This window comes from Balaenoptera borealis (genome assembly GCF_965194805.1).
Source record: "Balaenoptera borealis genome assembly, chromosome: 4".
Lineage (NCBI taxonomy): Eukaryota > Metazoa > Chordata > Mammalia > Artiodactyla > Balaenopteridae > Balaenoptera > Balaenoptera borealis.
The window spans coordinates 137333151-137352380 of NC_138861.1; the positions used below are offsets into that span (position 1 = coordinate 137333151).

The window sequence follows — 19230 nt, forward strand, 5'->3', positions numbered from 1 at the left end:
CAAACTGGACTACATTAAAATTAAGAACTTCTGTTCATCAAAAAGAGACTGTTAAGAGAGTAAAAATGCAAGCCACAAATATGGAGAAGGTATTTCCAACACCTATAACTGACAAAGGGCTTATTTCTAGAATGTACAAAGAACTTCTATCAGTTAAAAGGCAGGCAATCTTATAAACAAAGTGGTAAAAAGACGTAATTAGTATTTCACAAAAAGGTTACCCAGGTGCCCAACGAACATAGAAAAGTTGTCAACCTCATTAGACATCAGGAAAATACAAATTAAAATTACGATAAAATAAAGAGCTAAGACTAAAAGACAAATGCTGGTGACAACGTGGAATAAAGAAAACTCCCATACACTGCTGGTGGGAGTGTAAATTAGTAGAATTTTAAACACACATATAATTCCTAGGAATATACCCAACCAAAATGTGTGCACTTGAGTTCCAAGGGCCATGACAAAAAATGTTGGTAACAGCATTATTCTCAATGGCCCCCAAACTGGAAACAACTGCAAGTATCTATCAAAAGAAGAATAGATAAAAGTGATAAATTTATAAACTAGAATATTCTATAGCAATGAAAATGAACATACTACATCTACATGCAAGAGTATGAATAAATCTCAAAAACATAATATTAAATAAAAGAAGCCAAACACAGAAGGACGCATGGTTTATGATTCCATTTATATAAATTTCAAACACAGGCAAAACAATTTTTACAGTGTAAAATTAAAGATATTAGTTATCTTTGATTATCTTTGGGGTGGAGGACATGGGTATGATCACAAGAGGGCTTCTGGGGTGCTAGCAATGGTCTATTTTTTGACCTGGGTTATGATTATATGAGTTTTGAGCTTTGTAATAATTCTCTTAGCTTTATATTTGTTTTCTCTATTTTCTGCATGTTACACATTAGCAAATATACATATATATGCACATATATATTAACTATATATACAAATAAATTAAAAAATATAAAATTACACACACAAAATGTATACATTCTACACTGTTAACTTCAGATAACAGTTTCTTCCTTGAAAGCATACATAATTTGGTGGAGAAATATGACATATATGTGATTCTGATAAAGGAATAAGTAATTATAAAGTATTAATAATTTAAATCATTTTTAACTTTGAGTTTAAAAGGAATTATCCCTTTTTTTATTGTTACCCTCAGAACTTCTAAGAGAGTTTCCTGACACATAGCACTAAAATTAGGATCTAGTTTCTGCTTATTACTCTTCTCTCACTGTCTCAAAAGGAGGTTGGAGATAAGGCCAGGGATATAATAATTCCAATACAAACTACTTCTTTTTTTTCCTGATAGGGTTTTAAATAAGAAAAAACACTAAATCTGATGCCTCAGTAAATAAAATAGGTTAAGAAGTCAATTGTGTATTAATGAGAGAAAACAATCTTCATAGACTGACTTTAATCTGGAGGAAATTTTACTATAACTTAAATCTACCATTTCCGTCATTGAACAAGCACTTATCTCATTGTTTAATTTGCATTTTCTGGATTACTGATGAGATTGACATTTTCATATTTTTAGTAGCTCTTCAGGTTTTATTTTTTGTAAATGACCTATCATATTCTTTACCATTTTTCTATTAGTGTGAATGTATTTTTATTTGTGAAAACTTTTAAAATTGTGAATGGTAATCGACTCTTCATTATATTTATTATAAATATATTCTCCTTTCTTGTGGCTGGGCTAGTCATTATATTGATGATGTTTCTTGTGATATCCAAGTTTTTATTTCTGATGTTGTCTATTCATATATATTTTCCTTTCAGTCAAAAATGTTTGTCTCTTTAAGAAATCTTCTATGATCCTGAGATCAAAAAGACACCCTCTTAAATTTTTTTCTGAAAGTTTAAAGAGAATTTATTCCTTCAATCAATCTGGAGATAATTTTTCTATATGGTGTGAGAAAGATATCTTTATTATTTTTTCTTTCCCATTTGGATACCCAATTATCGTAGCACTATTTGTTGAACAGCCTATCTTTGCCCACTGATTTGTGTTGCCTGTTCTTTCAGATAACAAATGTCTGCAGATGTATGTGTTTGTTTCTGTGCTAACTGATCTGTGTATTTATCTATCTGCCAATATAATATTGATTTAATAATTGGATATTTATAATCAGTCTTAATAGCTGGTAAAATAAAATTTCCCACCTTGATGCTCTTTAAAACTCTTTTGGCTACTCCTAGCTCATCAACATAGATTTTAGAACCATGTTGTCAAATCTAGGTTTGGGATTTCATTGAATCTACCCATTAATTTGTGGGGAAATTGACATGTTTACTATATTGAGTGCTCTAATCCATAAATTTGATATGTTGCTCCATTAATCTAGGTCTTCTCTTATGTACTGAATAATTTTCTAATGCTAACTACCCTTCCATTGGTGGGATGAATCCAGTATGAAGATGACTGTATGTATATTATATATCTACGCACACACACACACACACACACATGAACTTATATTCATTGATGGATTCAATTTATTAATATTTTATTTAGGATTTTAGTTTCTGTGTGCATAAGTAAAATAGGTCTATAATTTTTCTTTCATGCAAGTGTCTTTGCTGGGTAGTAAAGAAGACAGACACTGGGTTCAAACTAGACTGCCTGGGTTCAAATCCCAGCCCAATTACTTATTAGTTATGAGGTAACCTTGAAACTGTGGTGGCACTTATCCAGGAGGTTTTTATCTATGGTTCTTGAACAGCTGGGTATGAGAACTGTAAAATCAAACTCAGGATAAGGTGTTACCAGGCATGTGCTAGAAAAGCAGGGGCATAATCACATTAAGATTACTTACAAGAGAACAGATGAACCAACGGGAAACTGTTACAGCCTATGTAAGAAGGTAGTAAAAACAAGCTGGGAAGGAGTTAAGGAAATGGAAGAAAATGAAGGGCTCAAAGAATAGAGGTCTCAATGAGGTCAAAGAACAGTTATAGTGGGAGTAAGATATTTGTGTTTAAGATTTCAAAAGTAGGGCTAATTGAATAGGACTTCTGCTTATGCTCAAGATAAAGTAAAATGGTCCACTTTCCCACCTGACACACCAAAAAAAAACAAACAAATGAAAAAATGGTTTGCCAGGCAAACACACATCAGACACTGATAATGACAGACACAAAACAAATGAAGTAAGCCCTGTGATTGTCCCAGCTTACTGAGTTGAGCAACATTTTTGGCCACAGAACAAGGAGGGAAAATGCAGGCAGAGATCAGCAAATCATTTGAGCTAAGGAGATGAAGCTGAGACTCAGTGGAAACCAAGTAAACTAGAGTTGGCAGGACAAACAATAGGAGAGAAAGCTGTACAGAGAAAGAACTCCACATATATAAGATCTGTGAAGGGTCTGTCTCGCATAAACAAAAGAGTACTAACTCTTTATTAAATAAGTTGAATTTACAGTTTAAAATCTTCCTACAAAGAAAGCTCTAGATCCAGTTGGCTTCACTGGTAAATTCTACCAAACATTTAAGGAAGAAATAATACCAATTCTACACAAACATCTTCCAGAAAACTGAAGAGGACAAAATATTTTCCAAGTAATTCTGAGGCCAGCATTACTTGATACCAAAACCAGACAAAGACATTAGAAAATTTTTTTTTTTTTAAAGGCTTCATGGGACTTCCCTGGTGATCCAGTGGGTAAGACTCTGCGCTCCCAAGGCAGGGGGCCCAGGTTTGATCCCCGGTTGGGGAACTAAGAGCCCACATGCCGTGGCGTGGCCAAAAAAATTTTTTTTAAAAAAGGTGTTATGTACACAGATGTTAAGATTTTAAATAAACTTTTTAGATAATCAAATTCAACAATATATTAAAAAGATAATACATTAGGACCAAGAAGAGTTTATCTCAAAAAGGCAGGTTTAACATTGAAAAGTAATTTATATAAATCACCCTATTAAAAAACTAAAAATGGAAAAAACATCTGATCATCTCAATAAATGCAGAAAAAGCATTTGGAAAAATAATCCAACACTCATTCTGATAAAAACTCTCAGAAAACTGGGAATAGAAATGAACATCCTCAACCTAATAAGAACATCTATGAAAAAACTACAGCTAGTATCATATTTAATTTTGAAAAACAGATGCTTTCTCCCTAAAATCAGCAACAACACAAGGATGTCCACTCCAACCACTTCTGTTCAACAATGTACTCAAGGTTCTAGCCAGTGCAATAAAGCAAGAAAATGAAATGAAAGGAATCCAAACTGGAAAGGAAGAAGTAAAACCGTCTTCATTTACAGATGAAAAGATTGTCAATGTAGAAAATTTGATGGACTCTATATAAAACCTACTAGAATAAGTGAGCTTTGAAAGATGGTAGGGTAAAATACACATACACACACACATACGCACAAAAAGTATTTCTATATACTAGCAATGATAATTCAGAAATTGAAAGTAAAAGAATAATACCATTTACAACAGTATCAAAAACAGCAATACATAGGGATAAATCTGACAAAATATGTGCAAAACCTATATACTAAAAATTATAAAATATTACTAAGAAAAAATTAAAGAAGAGCTATATCAATTGAGAGATATATTTTTTCATTTGTCAGAGGACTCAATATCATTCAATGAATTCTACACAAATTGATCAAGAAAGTCAATACAATGCCTATCAAAATCCCAGCACCTTTTTTTGTAGAAATTGACAAGCTGATTCTCAAATGTATATGGAAGTGCAAAGGACCTATGATAGTCAAAACACTGTGAAAAAGAACAAATCTGAAAGGCCAACATTATCTGACTTACTATAAAACTGTAATAATCAAGAAAGTAGGATACTGGTTTCCAGATAATCAACAGAATAGAACAGAAATGGATCTACACAAATATATACAACTGATTTTTAACAAAGATGCAAAGGTAATTTAATGGAGAAAGGATAGTCTTTTTAATTGGGCATCCATATACAAAAAAAGTGAACCTTGACCCTTACCTTACACCTTGTACAAAATTTAACTCAAAATGTTTCATAGATTTGAATGTAAAACCTAAAACTACAAAACTTCTAGAAGACCACATAGAAGATAATCTTTGCAGCCCTGAGTAAGGCAAAGATTTCTTAGATATGACACATCCATAAAAGAACAAATTGATGAACTGAACTTCATCAAAATTAAAAACTTCTGTGTGAAAGACACTCTTAAGAGAATGAAAAGAAAGAAAAAAAAAAAGAATCCATCCCTACTGGTTATAACACCCACTACAAGAACGAATTCTTCACTCCATAGTTTGATATAAAAGTCCCTCTTTTTTTTTTTTTTTTTGGCAGAGGAAACACAATTACTTTTTTTTTTTAACATCTTTACTGAAGTACAATTGCTTTACAATGGTATGTTAGTTTCTGCTTTATAACAAAGTGAATCAGCTATACATATACATATGTTCCCATATCTCTTCCCTCATGCATCTCCCTCCCTCCCACCCTCCCTATCCCACCCCTCTAGGTGGTCACAAAGCACAGAGGTGATCTCACTGTGCTATGCGGCTGCTTCCCACTAGCTATCTATTTTACTTTTGGTAGTGTATATATGTACATGCCACTCTCTCACTTTGTCACATCTTACCCTTACCCCTCCCCATAACCTCAAGTCCATTCTCTAGTAGGTCTTTGTCTTCATTCCCGTCTTGCCCCTAGGTTCTTCATGACCTTTTTTTTTTTTTTCTTTAGATTCCATATATATGTGTTAGCATACGGTATTTGTTTTTCTCTTCCTGACTTATTTCACTCTGTATGACAGACTCTAGGTCCATCCACCTCACTACAAATAACTCAACTTCGTTTCTTTTTATGGCTGAGTAATATTCCATTGTATATATGTGCCACATCTTCTTTATCCATTCATCTGTTGATGGACACTTAGCTTGCTTCCATGTCCTGGCTATTGTAAATAGAGCTGCAATGAACATTTTGGTACATGACTCTTTTTGAACTATGGTTTTCTCAGGCTATATGCCCAGTAGTGGGATTGCTGGGTCATATGGTAGCTCTATTTTTAATTTTTTAAGGAACCTCCATACTGTTCTCCATAGTGGCTGTACCAATTTACATTCCCACCAACAGTGCAAGAGGGTTCCCTTTTCTCCACACCCTCTCCAGCATTTATTCTTTGTAGATTTTTTGATGATGGCCATTCTGACCAGTGTGACATGATATCTCATTGTAGTTTTGATTTGCATTTCTCTAATGATTAATGATGTTGAGCATTCTTTCATGTGTCTGTTGGCAATCTGTATATCTTCTTTGGAGAAATGTCTATTTAGGTCTTCTGCCCATTTTTGGATTGGGTTGTTTGTTTTTTTTATATTGAGCTGCATGAGCTGCTTGTAAATTTTGGAGATTAATCCTTTGTCAGTTGCTTTGTTTGCAAATATTTTCTCCCATTCTGAGGGTTGTCTTTTTGTCTTGTTTATGGTTTCCTTTGCTGTGCAAAAGCTTTTAAGTTTCATTAGGTCCCATTTGTTTATTTTTGTTTTTATTTCCATTTTTCTAGGAGGTGGGTCAAAAAGGATCTTGCTGTGATGTATGTCATAGAGTGTTCTGCCTAAGGTTTCCTCTAGGAGTTTGATAGTATCTGGCCTTACATTTAGGTCTTTAATCCATTTTGAGTTTATTTTTGTGTATGGTGTTAGGGAGTGTTCTAATTTCATACTTTTACATGTACCTGTCCAGTTTTCCCAGCACCACTTACAGAAATACAAAGGATCATGAGAGATTACTACAAGCAACAGTATGCCAATAAAATGGACAACCTGGAAGAAATGGACAAATTCTTAGAAATGCACAACCTTCCGAGACTGAATCAGGAAGAAATAGAAAATGTAAACAGACCAAACACAAGCACTGAAATTGAGACTGTGATTAAAAATCTTCCAACAAACAAAAGCCCAGGACCAGATGGCTTCACAGGTGAATTCTATCAAACATTTAGAGAAGAGCTAACACCTATCCTTCTCAAACTCTTACAAAACATAGCAGAGAGAGGAACACTCCCAAACTCATTCTATGAGGCCACCATCACCCTGATACCAAAACCAGACAAAGATAGTACAAAGAAAGAAAATTACAGACCAATATCACTGATGAATATAGATGCAAAAATCCTCAACAAAATACTAGCAAACAGAATCCAACAGCACATTAAAAGGATTATGCACCATGATCAAGTGGGCTTTATCCCAGAAATGCAAGGATTCTTCAGTATACGCAAATCAATGTGATACACCATATTAATAAATTGAAGGAGAAAAACCATATGATCATCTCAATAGATGCAGAGAAAGCTTTTGACAAAATTCAACACCCATTTATGATTAAAACCCTCCAGAAAGTAGGCATAGAGGGGACTTTCCTCAACATAATAAAGGCCATATATGACAAACCCACAGCCAACATCGCCCTCAATGGTGAAAAACTGAAACCATTTCCACTAAGATCAGGAACAAGAGAAGGTTGCCCACTCTCACCACTATTATTCAACATAGTTTTGGAAGTGTTAGCCACAGCAATCAGAGAAGACAAAGAAATAAAAGGAATCCAAGTCGGAAAAGAAGAAGTAAAGCTGTCACTGTTTGCAGATGACATGATACTATACATAGAGAATCCTAAAGATGCTACCAGAAAACTCCTAGAGCTAATCAATGAATTTGGTAAAGTAGCAGGATACAAAATTAATGCACAGAAATTTCCAGCATTCCTATACACTAATGATGAAAAATCTGAAAGTGAAATTAAGAAAACACTCCCATTTACCACTGCAACAAAAAGAATAAAATATCTAGGAATAAACCTACCTAAGGAGACAAAAGACCTGTATGCAGAAAATTATAAGACACTGATGAAAGAAATTAAAGATGCTACAAATAGATGGAGAGATATACCATGTCCTTGGATTGGAAGAATCAACATTGTGAAAATGACTATACTACCCAAAGCAATCTACAGATTCAATGCAATCCCTGTGAAACTATCACTGGCATTTTTCACAGAACTAGAACAAAAAGTTTCACAATTTGTATGGAAACACAAAAGACCCCAAATAGCAAAAGCAATCTTGAGAAAGAAAAACGGAGCTGGAGGAATCAGGCTCCTTGACTTCAGACTATACTGCAAAGCTACAGTAATCAAGACAGTATGGTACTGGCACAAAAACAGAAATATAGATCAATGGAACAGGATAGAAAGCCAAGAGATAAACCGACGCACATATGGTCACCTTATCTTTGATAAAGGAGGCAAGAATATACAAGTCCCTCTTTGAACAGGTCCCTAAGGACTATCAGGTCTCCCTTCTCAGATGGAGGTAGAAGGATGGTGTACTGCAAATATGCTAGGACAAATGAAAGGAGGCCCAAAATCAACAGAAGGCAATGAAGAGAAGGTCAGAGGTAAGTGGGAGAAGGGCGAGCTTTCTACATTTACCTGAACTGGTGTTCAGCTGGTCAACTAATGGGGTCACCCACCTGCTATACCTGGCATGTGAGGTCCAGTTAAAGGAAAAAAGGGGAGGTTCATAGACGTCTAACACTCATTCTCATCTCTTCATGCAAGCCCTACCATTCCATGCTCCAATTTCCTGAATAAGCAGTTATTTCAAGCCACCGCTTCTTCTGCTCCCTCTGTCTGAGGATTCCCTTCTTCCACGCCCTTGTCTTCTGGTGAACTCACTTTTCAAGAAATAATTTACTATGCTTCTATCGTTCTCTCTGGTATTTGGACTTCAGTTTTATTTAAGAATTGTGGCTGGTGAATTCCTCTAAAACTCATAGTTTATGAGTGCCTCAGGAACTCTCCCCACCCCAACCAAACTACTCAACACCAATTCTTGTCCCACACCACTCAGATGGTAGCCAGCTGGTCCTCCTTATGGGATAAGGGATATTCCCGCTTCAAACCTAAGAAATAATGCTAATGTTATAGTATCATTATAATGTCATTAATGATTTTAGATAATATAAACTGTGCACTTAAAATGTGCTAGACACCATGCTAAGTGCTTTATTTGCATCATCTCATTTAATCCTCACAACAACCCCATGAGGGTTATTGTGCTATTATACCCATTTTACAAATGAAAAAATTGAGGAATAGAGAAGCTAAGTAACTTGCCCAAGGTCAAAGACCTAGAAAGAGAGCTAAAATATGAGCCCAGACAGACTGAATCCAGAGGCTGAGTTCTCAACCACTGGTCTATGATGCTTCCAAAGTGGAATGTACCACTTTTTTCCTACTTTCTCCATTGCTCAAGCAAGCCAAAAACCTGAGTTGCCCTGTACCTCTTTCTTCCAAATCCCTTCATCTCCAATCTCACTGAACCTATCTTAGTTCACTTCTTACCTGGATAATGACAACAATTGCCTAACTGCACTCTGCTATAATGCATGTTCCTCATAACAGCCAACTGGGCTTTTCAAATAAATCACAATCTGATCGGGTTACACTCAACTGAATTCCTTTCAGTGATTCCTATAACCTGTGCAATGGTCCAAACTCCTGAACACACAGCAGACAAGGTCCTTCACTATCTAGCCAAATTCTTTCCTTTCAGCTCCATTTGCCATTTCCCTATATACATCATATTCCATTCAAACCAACCTTCTTAAAAGTTTCTAACAAAGCATATTCCTAATCCCTTCAATGTTGTAAATATTGTTCTACTCGACTACACAGTTCTTTGTCTAGTAAATTTATATTAGTGCTTCAAGTTTCAGCCCAAATGGCACCTTCCTTGACCACAGTAAATTATAACCGTGTAATAGTTAATATTTGTTTAGCACTATGTCAGATACTATTCTAAATCCTATACATATTTTAACGGTCATTTAATCATTTGAACAACCCTGTGAGGAAACTGAGGAAAAAGAGTTGGCAGTTGCTGCCACTTCAGTGTATTTATGGAATTTATATACTTCTCTCCTCAAATTAAATTCTTGAGGGTAGAACAGTCCTCCTCATCTTTGTAGTAGCTATGCTGGTATAGCGCCTGGTACATAATAGAAAACAGGAGGAGCTCAATGAACATCTTTTGAACAAATGGCCACAGCTGTGTCTCTAGGTTCTAACTGCAGACTTGGAAACTCTTCCTGGCCATTAGCCCTCTAATTTCTCCAGAGCATGCGAGGAGCATAACAAACACGCATGTAGCAGAGTCCCACATAAGCTTAAGGAACCTATCAGTATTTACTAAACGGTTCTGCTGAAATGTATACATATCCTCATATATACCATCAAGCTTTTTCTGCAGCTATCTTCTTTTAAGTTTTTACAAATTTCCATGCACCCAACAGGCGTTCAGAAAATACTAGTCAACGATGACGACATTAAACATTACATATAAGAATTCTCGATAAAGGAATGTGGAGCTTACTCTGATCTCGCAGAAAGTCGATTTCTGTGGCCATTCAGATACAATTTGTTTGACGCTTTCACCACCTTTACTTTTCTTAAAAAGACACAAAGCTCGCCGTGCGGGAAAACAAATCTAAAGCAACGCTTCGGAGGTTGTCTACCACTTGAGCGGTGTAATCAGCAACCTACTCACGTGGCGTCAACAGCCCCGCCGCACCTCCTTCTCCCGAGTCCCAGCCGAGTCCCTCGCTCAAGCGAGACACAAGATTTCAGGTTTGCTGGGGACCCGCCAAGTGAATTCTCTTCCACGTTCACCCGAATCCCAGCCAGGTGGGACAAGGGATGTACAGGCGTCCCGCGGGTCACTCGGGGTCGTGTTGGGCCACTCAGGAGAGCGCCGAGAGAGCTGGCGGGCAGCCGGGTGGCGGCGTCCTTGGCGGAGCGGGGAGCGACCGCAGGACTGCCGAGAAGCCCGGGGCAAGCAGCGGAAGTCCACTCGGCCCGCCCTGCGACTTTGAAACCGGTGCCCCAGACCGCTCCTTGGAGACGGTGACGCCGCCTGCGTCATCACGCGGGCGTCGGCGTTTACGTCATCGCGCTTCCTGGAGTTCTCTCACGCTATTGGTTGTCTGTCGAGCGATGGGCGGAGCTGTGGAAACCTGGATGACAGCCGGCTGAGCCACCTGTGTGGCGGCGGACGAGCTGGTGGGCCTGTGTCCTAGGATGGCTGAGCCCAGCGGTTTTTTTTGTTTTTTGTTTATTGTTTGTTTTTTTCTTTTATTCCTTTTTAAAAAAGAAAACCCCCAAAATGTAAACATAGGTAGGGCATTAACTACATATTTTAAATGCCCCCGTATCTTTGTTACCTAACACTTCCGGACTGGGAGAACTCGCTGGCCAAAGCGGATGGTTGGAAAGCACGTAGGTTTCTGCGTCTGCGGTCTGAACCCAGACTGGCGTCTTCAGAGTCTGCCTCCAAAGCTGGAGGATTCTGGGTATGAATTTGGTAATCCCCAGAAACTAAGTACGTGGGTCTTTGGAGAAAGGACACAGCTGTTGTTTAAATAGTTAACCGCGTGGCAATAAGACATGTAGTTAGAAGTACTCCAAAGATCCTGCAAATTCAGCAGTTATTTCTTTAGAGATAACTTTGATTCCTCAAAAAAAGAAGGAAAGACAAATTCACATTTTTTGCAAGAAATAATGAGGTAAAACTTTACATTTGTATACCGATTACAATCCCCATCTTTATAAAATGATTATGTCTGGATTTAAAGCTCATCATTATTTTTAAAAGTTAACATTAGAGGAAATTTCAATCCCAGCAATCAAAACGTTAACTTGAAGCCAGCCACCAGTTTTAGTGCTTTTTAATCAAATATGTGTTTTTATGGGTTGAGGTAAGGTTTCTAAATAGACATGTCATAGAAGTAGTCGATTTAGCTTTCTTTTTAACAGTTTAAGAAGTTTTTGTTGTCTTGTACTCATACTGTTATATAAACAAAGTAATGTTAGCAGAATGTATTAAGAAATTTTTTAAATGCGTCCAGCTGTATCCAGTTAGGTATTCGAACTCCTGTTACGGGTTTTCTCCATACTCACTATTAAGAGAATGAGATGGTCCTTCCCCTAAAGACTGGTTGTTACATATGGAGGCACATCTAATAACTATAAAAATTTTAATTTAGCTTTGAGTTAGTGAAGATTGAACTTGATCTGGTTTTTAGTGGCCATGAAGTTAACACAAAAACTTGTTGGAAGGAAAAATTGAAAGTGCAAACTCCAACTCTTTTTCGAAGTCAGTGTGTGGCTTTTTCTTCAGGAATGTCTCTCTGACTCCCCAACGACTTGTTGTATCTTCCCCTACATTTGAACCTTGCATACTGTCATAGGGTGATTTAACTTGGCACCAAACAAGTAGTCATAAGCTTAACTCTACATTTACCCTAGAAGTTGATATTAGTATGGGTGAAAGCAAACAGTACTTTCTGGATGTAAATGATGAGGTGGTCTTCACACTGCAAAAATTAAATATCCGAAATTGGAGTTTTTATCTCTGTACTTGAATTATTTGGCTAGATGGTCAAGGTCAATACAAACTATATAGTTTTTGAGTTTTGAGGTGTGGTGGTTTGTTTGTTTGTTGGTGGCTTTTTTTTTTTTTTGGTTACAAGATTTTTACTGGTTGAATTTTAATGAAGTACTTTCAAAATAATTTTCATCTGTAAGAAACAAAGTTGCTATGATTTCACTTATCTTTATCTGCTCTAGTGTTCTTACGTCTTAAAGCTTCCCTTCTGTTCTCTACCCACTTACCCCAAGGTAGGTGCTTCCTTTGTACTTACTTCGTGCTTCTTCCTGCGGTGTCTATCATATTGTTTTGTAGTTTGACTCCAGGCTCCATCATAGTACCTGGAACACAATGAGCACTCAATAAGTATCTGATGAAGGAATTAATTTAAAGCATGCGTGTGCATAGGAAGTATCTATTACTGTAATTGAGTACAAGGAATGAGAAGGAGAGAAAAGTACTTAGTATGTGTTTAACCATTATCTAGTCACTAGTTCATGTTTTTTATATTGATATATTTCTGCAATAAGGAAAGCCCTAAAAATTAATAGATTTCACTAATACTAATTTATGCAGTAAATTGACATTGAGTACCAAGTACTGTGGGGAAAGCATCATGAAGAATACAAAGTTGGAAGTTTAAGCTAGGATCAGAACTTCTTTTCAACCTTGGCTGATATTATTAAATGCCATAAAAAGTGATTTTTAAAAAACTCTTAAAAATTATGTTTCTTTGACCAACCAAGAAAAGGATGGCCTAGAAATTCAATCTCTCTTTTTAAACTTGTCTTTTTTATTATTATAATTATTGTAGTAAAAAACACATAACATGAAATGTACTGTTAATTTTTAAAGTGTCAAGCACAATGTTGTTAACTCTATGCACATTGCTGTACAGCAGATCTCTAGAACGGTTTCATCTTGCATGACTGAAACTCTGTACCTATGGAACAACAACTCCCCATTTCCCTCTCCCACCAAAAGTGATTTTTATAAAACAAAAATAATCATTCTGTTAAAACAAACACAAAAGTTGTTTTTCCCCCAAGAAAGTTTTTTAAAGTATGTTATAAGCAGAATATATTTAGGCTGAACCATGTGAAATTGTTGATTTTTTCCAAAATTTCATATGGCTTAGCTTAATATTTTAACTGAAAATACCTGAATAATGGCAACACCCCAGTGTAATATCTGCTCTTGCAGACTGGGAGAAAATTACAGTGACTTTACTTAAACGTGTAGAATATGCATGCTCTTCTCAGAGTAGCTGTGACGCTCAGGTGTAGTGACTCCTTGCTGAATTAAACCCACAGATCCTATTAAAGTTTTGGTAACTCTCAGCAACTAGGATACAGAGCAATTCTATTTGGAAGCATTGTAATTCTGTAAATTATTACCTTTTTGTGAGAAGTTTAAAACTTTATACATGATTTAGTTATTAATTTATTATCCTATAAAGAAACAATAATTTCACATTGCCTTGGGTGAAAGAGACACTAAGAAAATAGGCTAAGTGGTGCTGGGAAAACTGGACAGCTACATGTAAAAGAATGAAGACACTGCCTAACACCATACACAAAAATAAACTCCACATGGATTAAAGACCTAAATGTAAGACCAGACACTATAAAACTCTTAGAGGAAAACATAGGAGAAACACTCTTTGACATAAACCACAGCAAGATCTTTTTTGACCCACCTCCTAGAGTAATGGAAATAAAAACAAAAATAAACAAATGGGACTTAATTAAACTTAAAAGCTTTTGCACAGCAAAGGAAACCATAAATAAGACAAAAAACCAACCCTCAGAATGGGAGAAAATATTTGCAAATGGAACAACAGACAAAGGATTAATCTCCAAAATATACAAACAGCACATGGAGCTCAATATCAAAAAAACAAACAATCCAATTAAGAAATGGCCAGAAAACCTAAATGGACATTTCACCAAGGAAGACATACAGATGGCCAAGAGGACATGAAAAGATGCTCAACATCACTAACTATTAGAGAAATGCAAAACAAAAGTACAATGAGGTCTCATCTCATGCCGGTCAGAATGGCCATTATCAAAAAATCTAGAAATAATAAATGCTGAAAAGGGTGTGGCGAAAAGGGAACCCTCCTGCACTGTTGGTGGGAATGTAAATTGACACAACCACTATGGAAAACAATATGGAGGTTCCTTAAAAAAGTAAAAATAGAACTACCATATGACCCAGCAATCTCACTACTGGGCATATACCCTGAGAAAACCATAATTCAAGAAGAGACATGTACCACAATGTTCATTGCAGCACTATTTACAAAAGACAGGACATGGAACCAACTGAAATGTCCATCGACAGCTGAATGGATAAAGAAGATGTGGCACATATATACAATGGAATATTACTCAGCCATAAAAAGAAACAAAATTGAGTTATTGGTAGTGAGGTGGGTGGACCTAGAGTCTGTCATACAGAGTGAAGTAAGTCAGAAAGAGAAAAACAAATACCATATGCTAACACATATATATGGAATCTTAAAAAAAAAAATGGTACTGATGAACCTAGTTGCAGGGCAGGAATAAAGATGTAGACAAAGAGAATGGACTTGAGGACACGGGGTGGGAGGGGGAAGCTGGGGTGAAGTGAGAGTAGCATTGACATATGTACACTACTGAATGTAAAATAGTTAGCTAGTGGGAAGCAGCAGCATAGCACAGGGAGGTCAGCTCCGTGCTTTGCGATGACCTAGAGGTATGGGATAAGGAGGATGGTAGGGAGGCTCAAGAAGGAGGGGACATGGGGACATATGTATGCATATGACTGATTCACTTTGGTGTACAACAGAAACTAACACAGTACTGTGAAGCAATTATACTCCAATAAAGATCTATTAAAAAAAGAAAATAGGCTGATAGATGCCGAAACTGCTAGGATAGTTAAGACTGAAGCAACCAGAACCATATCTCTAGAGCACTTAACCATATTCCATGATCTCAAGGGTCAGACTATCCTGTCTGAGAGTCTAGTTTTCTATAAGAAAACCACCTCAGAAACAGGTAATTTTAATGATTTGAACAGAAAATGTTTTCTTTAGGCAAACCTATATACTTTAATAATAATAATCTTTTTAAAGTACTTACTATGCCCTAGGCACTGTTCTAATTACTTTATATGTATATTAACTCATTTAATCCTCACAAAACCTTGTAAGGTAGTTGCTATTTTTAAATCCCTTTTACAATAACTTGCTGATGATCACAGTTGGAAAGTGCCTGAATTTCGATTTGAACCCAGGCAGTCTGGTGCCAATGTTAGAACGTTGACCACTATGTTTATACCTCCCAGTAGTATAATATAATTTACAGCTAGGATAATATTATTTACAGCTAGTGTAATATAATTTACAATTTTTGTTTATATAGCCAGTTAGCCTTTAGTTACATTAAGTGAATTATTGCCGGACGTGTTCTATTGTAATCTTATGATTTACAGTTGATTTTTAAATTGTGCAACAATTTTAAATATTGCTGAGTAACCCTTCCTTCTTCCTCTAGGAAACCGCTCAAACTTCTGTGGAACGATTAAAAGTCTTCAGACTTTTAAGTCTTCAGACTTTAAGGACCAGCGGCGGTCCTTCAACAGGTGTCCGTGCTTCAGTCCGCCAAGTCCCTCCCCCAGAGCGTGCGGGCAGCGGGGCGGAGCCGCAGGTCCTTTGACCTCGGCCGCAGGGAGCGAGCGAGTGTCGGCCCGAGAAGAGACTCCCGGTCTGTGTTCCCTCCTTGTCAATGCTTTCTCCACTCTGTCGTTCCTCCCACCTTCTCCTAGTCTTGCTGGCTTTTTCTCTTGCAACTTATTTTTCAGCTGCTTTTCCTGGCGGCACAGTTTCCACCCACTTTCGGGCTGACTTCCTCCTTTCTCCGTTTCTCTCGGAAATGGACGCGGGAGACGGGGAGTGGGGGCGGGGAAGATGCAAACTGAAAAAAAATCATTTTTGTAGAAAACTGAAAAAAAAAGTTCGTGAGTAGAAGATTTGGAAATTTTCCTCACAAAACGTTCAGTTGAGAAAACACATTTTCCATAACTTCCTTCTTTGAACCTTTGTGGAATTTTTTTTTTTTTTTTTTCCTCTCTGGGCTCTTAATGCTCCGGGGTTCCGTCTCCTTTCTCTTCCTTCATTTCCTTTTAAAGGTCTTCCCATAGTACAAGTAAAGCATGAAAATAATTATTTTCGACTTTTTTTGATGAAAGAATAATTTGAAGAATAGAAGTTAAAATGTGGAAAAAATACAGATTAATAAACATTCTTTTTAAGAAAGTTTACACAGCCAGCGTAAAAATTGTATAATAGAATGGTGTTCACCTTGAATGAATATATTCATTTAATAATATTCCTAATATTCATTCTGACTTTAGAAATGTTCAGCATTTATAACGTAAGGGAGAGAAGAGGTCGTCACTGTACTGTTTCAGAGATTCAGCTTAAAATTAGACTTTAAAACATTTTTAATAATTTATTTTTGAATAAGTGCATGTCTATCATAGTATAAAATTCAACTAGATTAAAAAAAAAAACGGATACAGTTGAAAGTACATCTTGCTTCCTCAGCTTTCTCAGGCAGATAATCCCCTCCAAAGAGGCAACCACTGCTACACTGGTTTCTTGTATATGCTTCCTGAGATAGTATATGCATTCACAAGCATATATGCAAATAGTCTTCCTTTTTATTAAGTAAACGTATACTTTTTGCATCTTGCTTTTTTCACCTAATATATTTCAGTTGTATATATAGAGCTGCCTCACTTTTTAACTGCTGTGTGGTATTTCCTTGTAAGATATAGCATAATTTACTAGTTCTCTACTGATAGGTATTTAAGTTGCTTACAATATTTTGTTATTCTAAACAATATTACAGTAGATATCTTTATAACTTATGTCATTTTGAATATGTACAGGTGTAATAACTCCTAGAACTAGAATTGTTGAGTCAGAGGTCATTTGCATTTTTTATTTTGATAGATATTGAGGGATTGCACTTGACAGAGTCTGTGCCACTTATGCCCCAACAGCAATATATTGATTGTTTCTCAGCGTCCTCATTATCACAGCATTTTATCAAACTTTCTGGTTCTTGACAATCTAAGGGAAAAATAGTAATTTATTGTTGTTTAATTTGCATTTCTATCATTATTAATGAGACCGAACATTTTGCATTTTCTTTCTGTGAGCTGGCTATTCATATCTTTACCCATTTTTCTGTTGGGATGGTCTCTTCATTATTGATTTCTAGGAGCCCTTTAAACATTAAAGAATTTAGTTATTTGTCTGAACTATGAGTTGCAGGTATTTTTTCCCAAACTGTCTTTGATTTTATAATGGGGTTTTTTTGGTGGAGGAAGGCAGATTTTTGCTTTTTTTAAAAAATGTTTATATAGCCAAATGTATCAGTGTTTTTTGTTTTTTTTTTTTTTTTATGTCTTCTGGGTTTGGGATTATATCTTAAAAGGCTTTTTCTGCTCTAAGATCATCTTTTAAAAACAACCTCCCGATTTTTACTTTCTTGATTTTATTTGGTTTGATTTTTATGTTTATATCTTTGATTCATTTAAAGCTTAGTTTGGTGTAGGGATCCAACTTTATTAAATTGGAGTGGAAAATGAACCAACTGCTAATGGATCTGGTCGGTTAGGACATGAGTCCTGGTTGATTAGCTACGTGAGAATCATCCCCAACTCCCCATAGACTTTCTTACACTTTATTTCTCCAGCACCTGCTATGGTGCCCGAAACAAAGTGAGTAGCTAATAAACCTTTGATAAACTAATTTGAAAGGAAATTTCTAGATATGATGTCTTATCTTAGTTAGTTATTTGCCATTGTTCTAGTATATAGTGTTGAAAGAGATAGTGATACCACTAACAGTTGATTTCTCCTGCATAAAATCTTAGAATCATGAAATTTTAGATCCAGAGACTAGAACAGTTATTCACTCCACAAATAAATAATAAGTTCCTGTTACTTACAGGCATTCTAGCTAGGGATGGGGAGAAAATAAAACAAGTACAATATGTCATGTAGGGTAAGTGCTGTGAGTCAAAACAGCAGCGTATGGGCAATAGAGAGTGACAGGGAATGGAATGCTGCGTGGATGCCCACTGGCCCAGGTTGTGAAAGACATTAGTAAACGAATTGTCTCTACTTCATATGAGCACGTGTGCAAACAATGAAAATTGAAAGGTAGTGGGGGTTAAGCCTCCACAATCCTAAGTGTCCCCAGGGAGCTGAAAATCAATTGTCTCTGTCTGGGTCCATGTTATCTTTAGATTAGATTGTAAACTAGTGAGCAGGCCTATAATTTTTAGGTTGATTTTGTTATATTATGCATGCTTAGATTGACGTGAGTGTTCTTTAAGCAAATTAATAAATTTGTTGTTCTGATAAGAAACTAAGGTCATTTTATGCAAAAAGCCAAAATTGTATTCTACCCTTGGGCATGTCAGCCATGGCACTCTTCCCTACTAGTGGAAGTCTAGCTGATATTTCTTGCAGTAATTTCCAGACAATAGTCAAAGAAATCTTAGGAGAAAAGGCAGAAAGAACCAGTAGAAAGACTTAGGTTTTCAGTACCTTATACTGCCAACAAGAGTAGCTCTGCTTTTATCATTTATCTCATCTTATCTTCCAGTTAAGATTACATTTTGAAGTAATTTGAAGCCATACTCTGACCATGACCCACCATGTGTGCATGGAAGTGA

General features: G+C 36.3%; 2 protein-coding genes across 13 annotated transcripts in view; one reads left to right on the top strand and one right to left on the bottom strand.

The window, feature by feature from the left end:
* The window catches only part of LOC309627643 (sodium channel and clathrin linker 1-like), a 224099-nt gene extending 213038 nt beyond the window's left edge, over positions 1-11061 (bottom strand). For 5 of the 6 annotated variants that reach the window (XM_082389786.1, XM_082389789.1, XM_082389791.1 and 2 more), the window contains exon 1: positions 10436-11061. In XM_082389786.1, the coding sequence (XP_082245912.1) occupies positions 10436-10469 (34 nt within the window). In that variant the 5' untranslated portion in view covers positions 10470-11061. The remainder of the gene's footprint in view (positions 1-10435) is intronic. The other variant, XM_082389787.1, reaches the window with a different exon arrangement.
* Positions 11062-11498: 437 nt separating this feature from the next.
* Positions 11499-19230, top strand: part of LOC309627645 (UPF0462 protein C4orf33) — a 94037-nt gene continuing 86305 nt past the window's right edge. For 6 of the 7 annotated variants that reach the window (XR_014243884.1, XR_014243885.1, XR_014243886.1 and 3 more), the window contains exon 1: positions 16033-16242. The gene's annotated coding sequence lies outside the window, so the exon portion shown is untranslated. Of the gene's footprint in view, positions 11625-16032; positions 16243-19230 lie in introns of those variants that run through there. The other variant, XM_082389792.1, reaches the window with a different exon arrangement.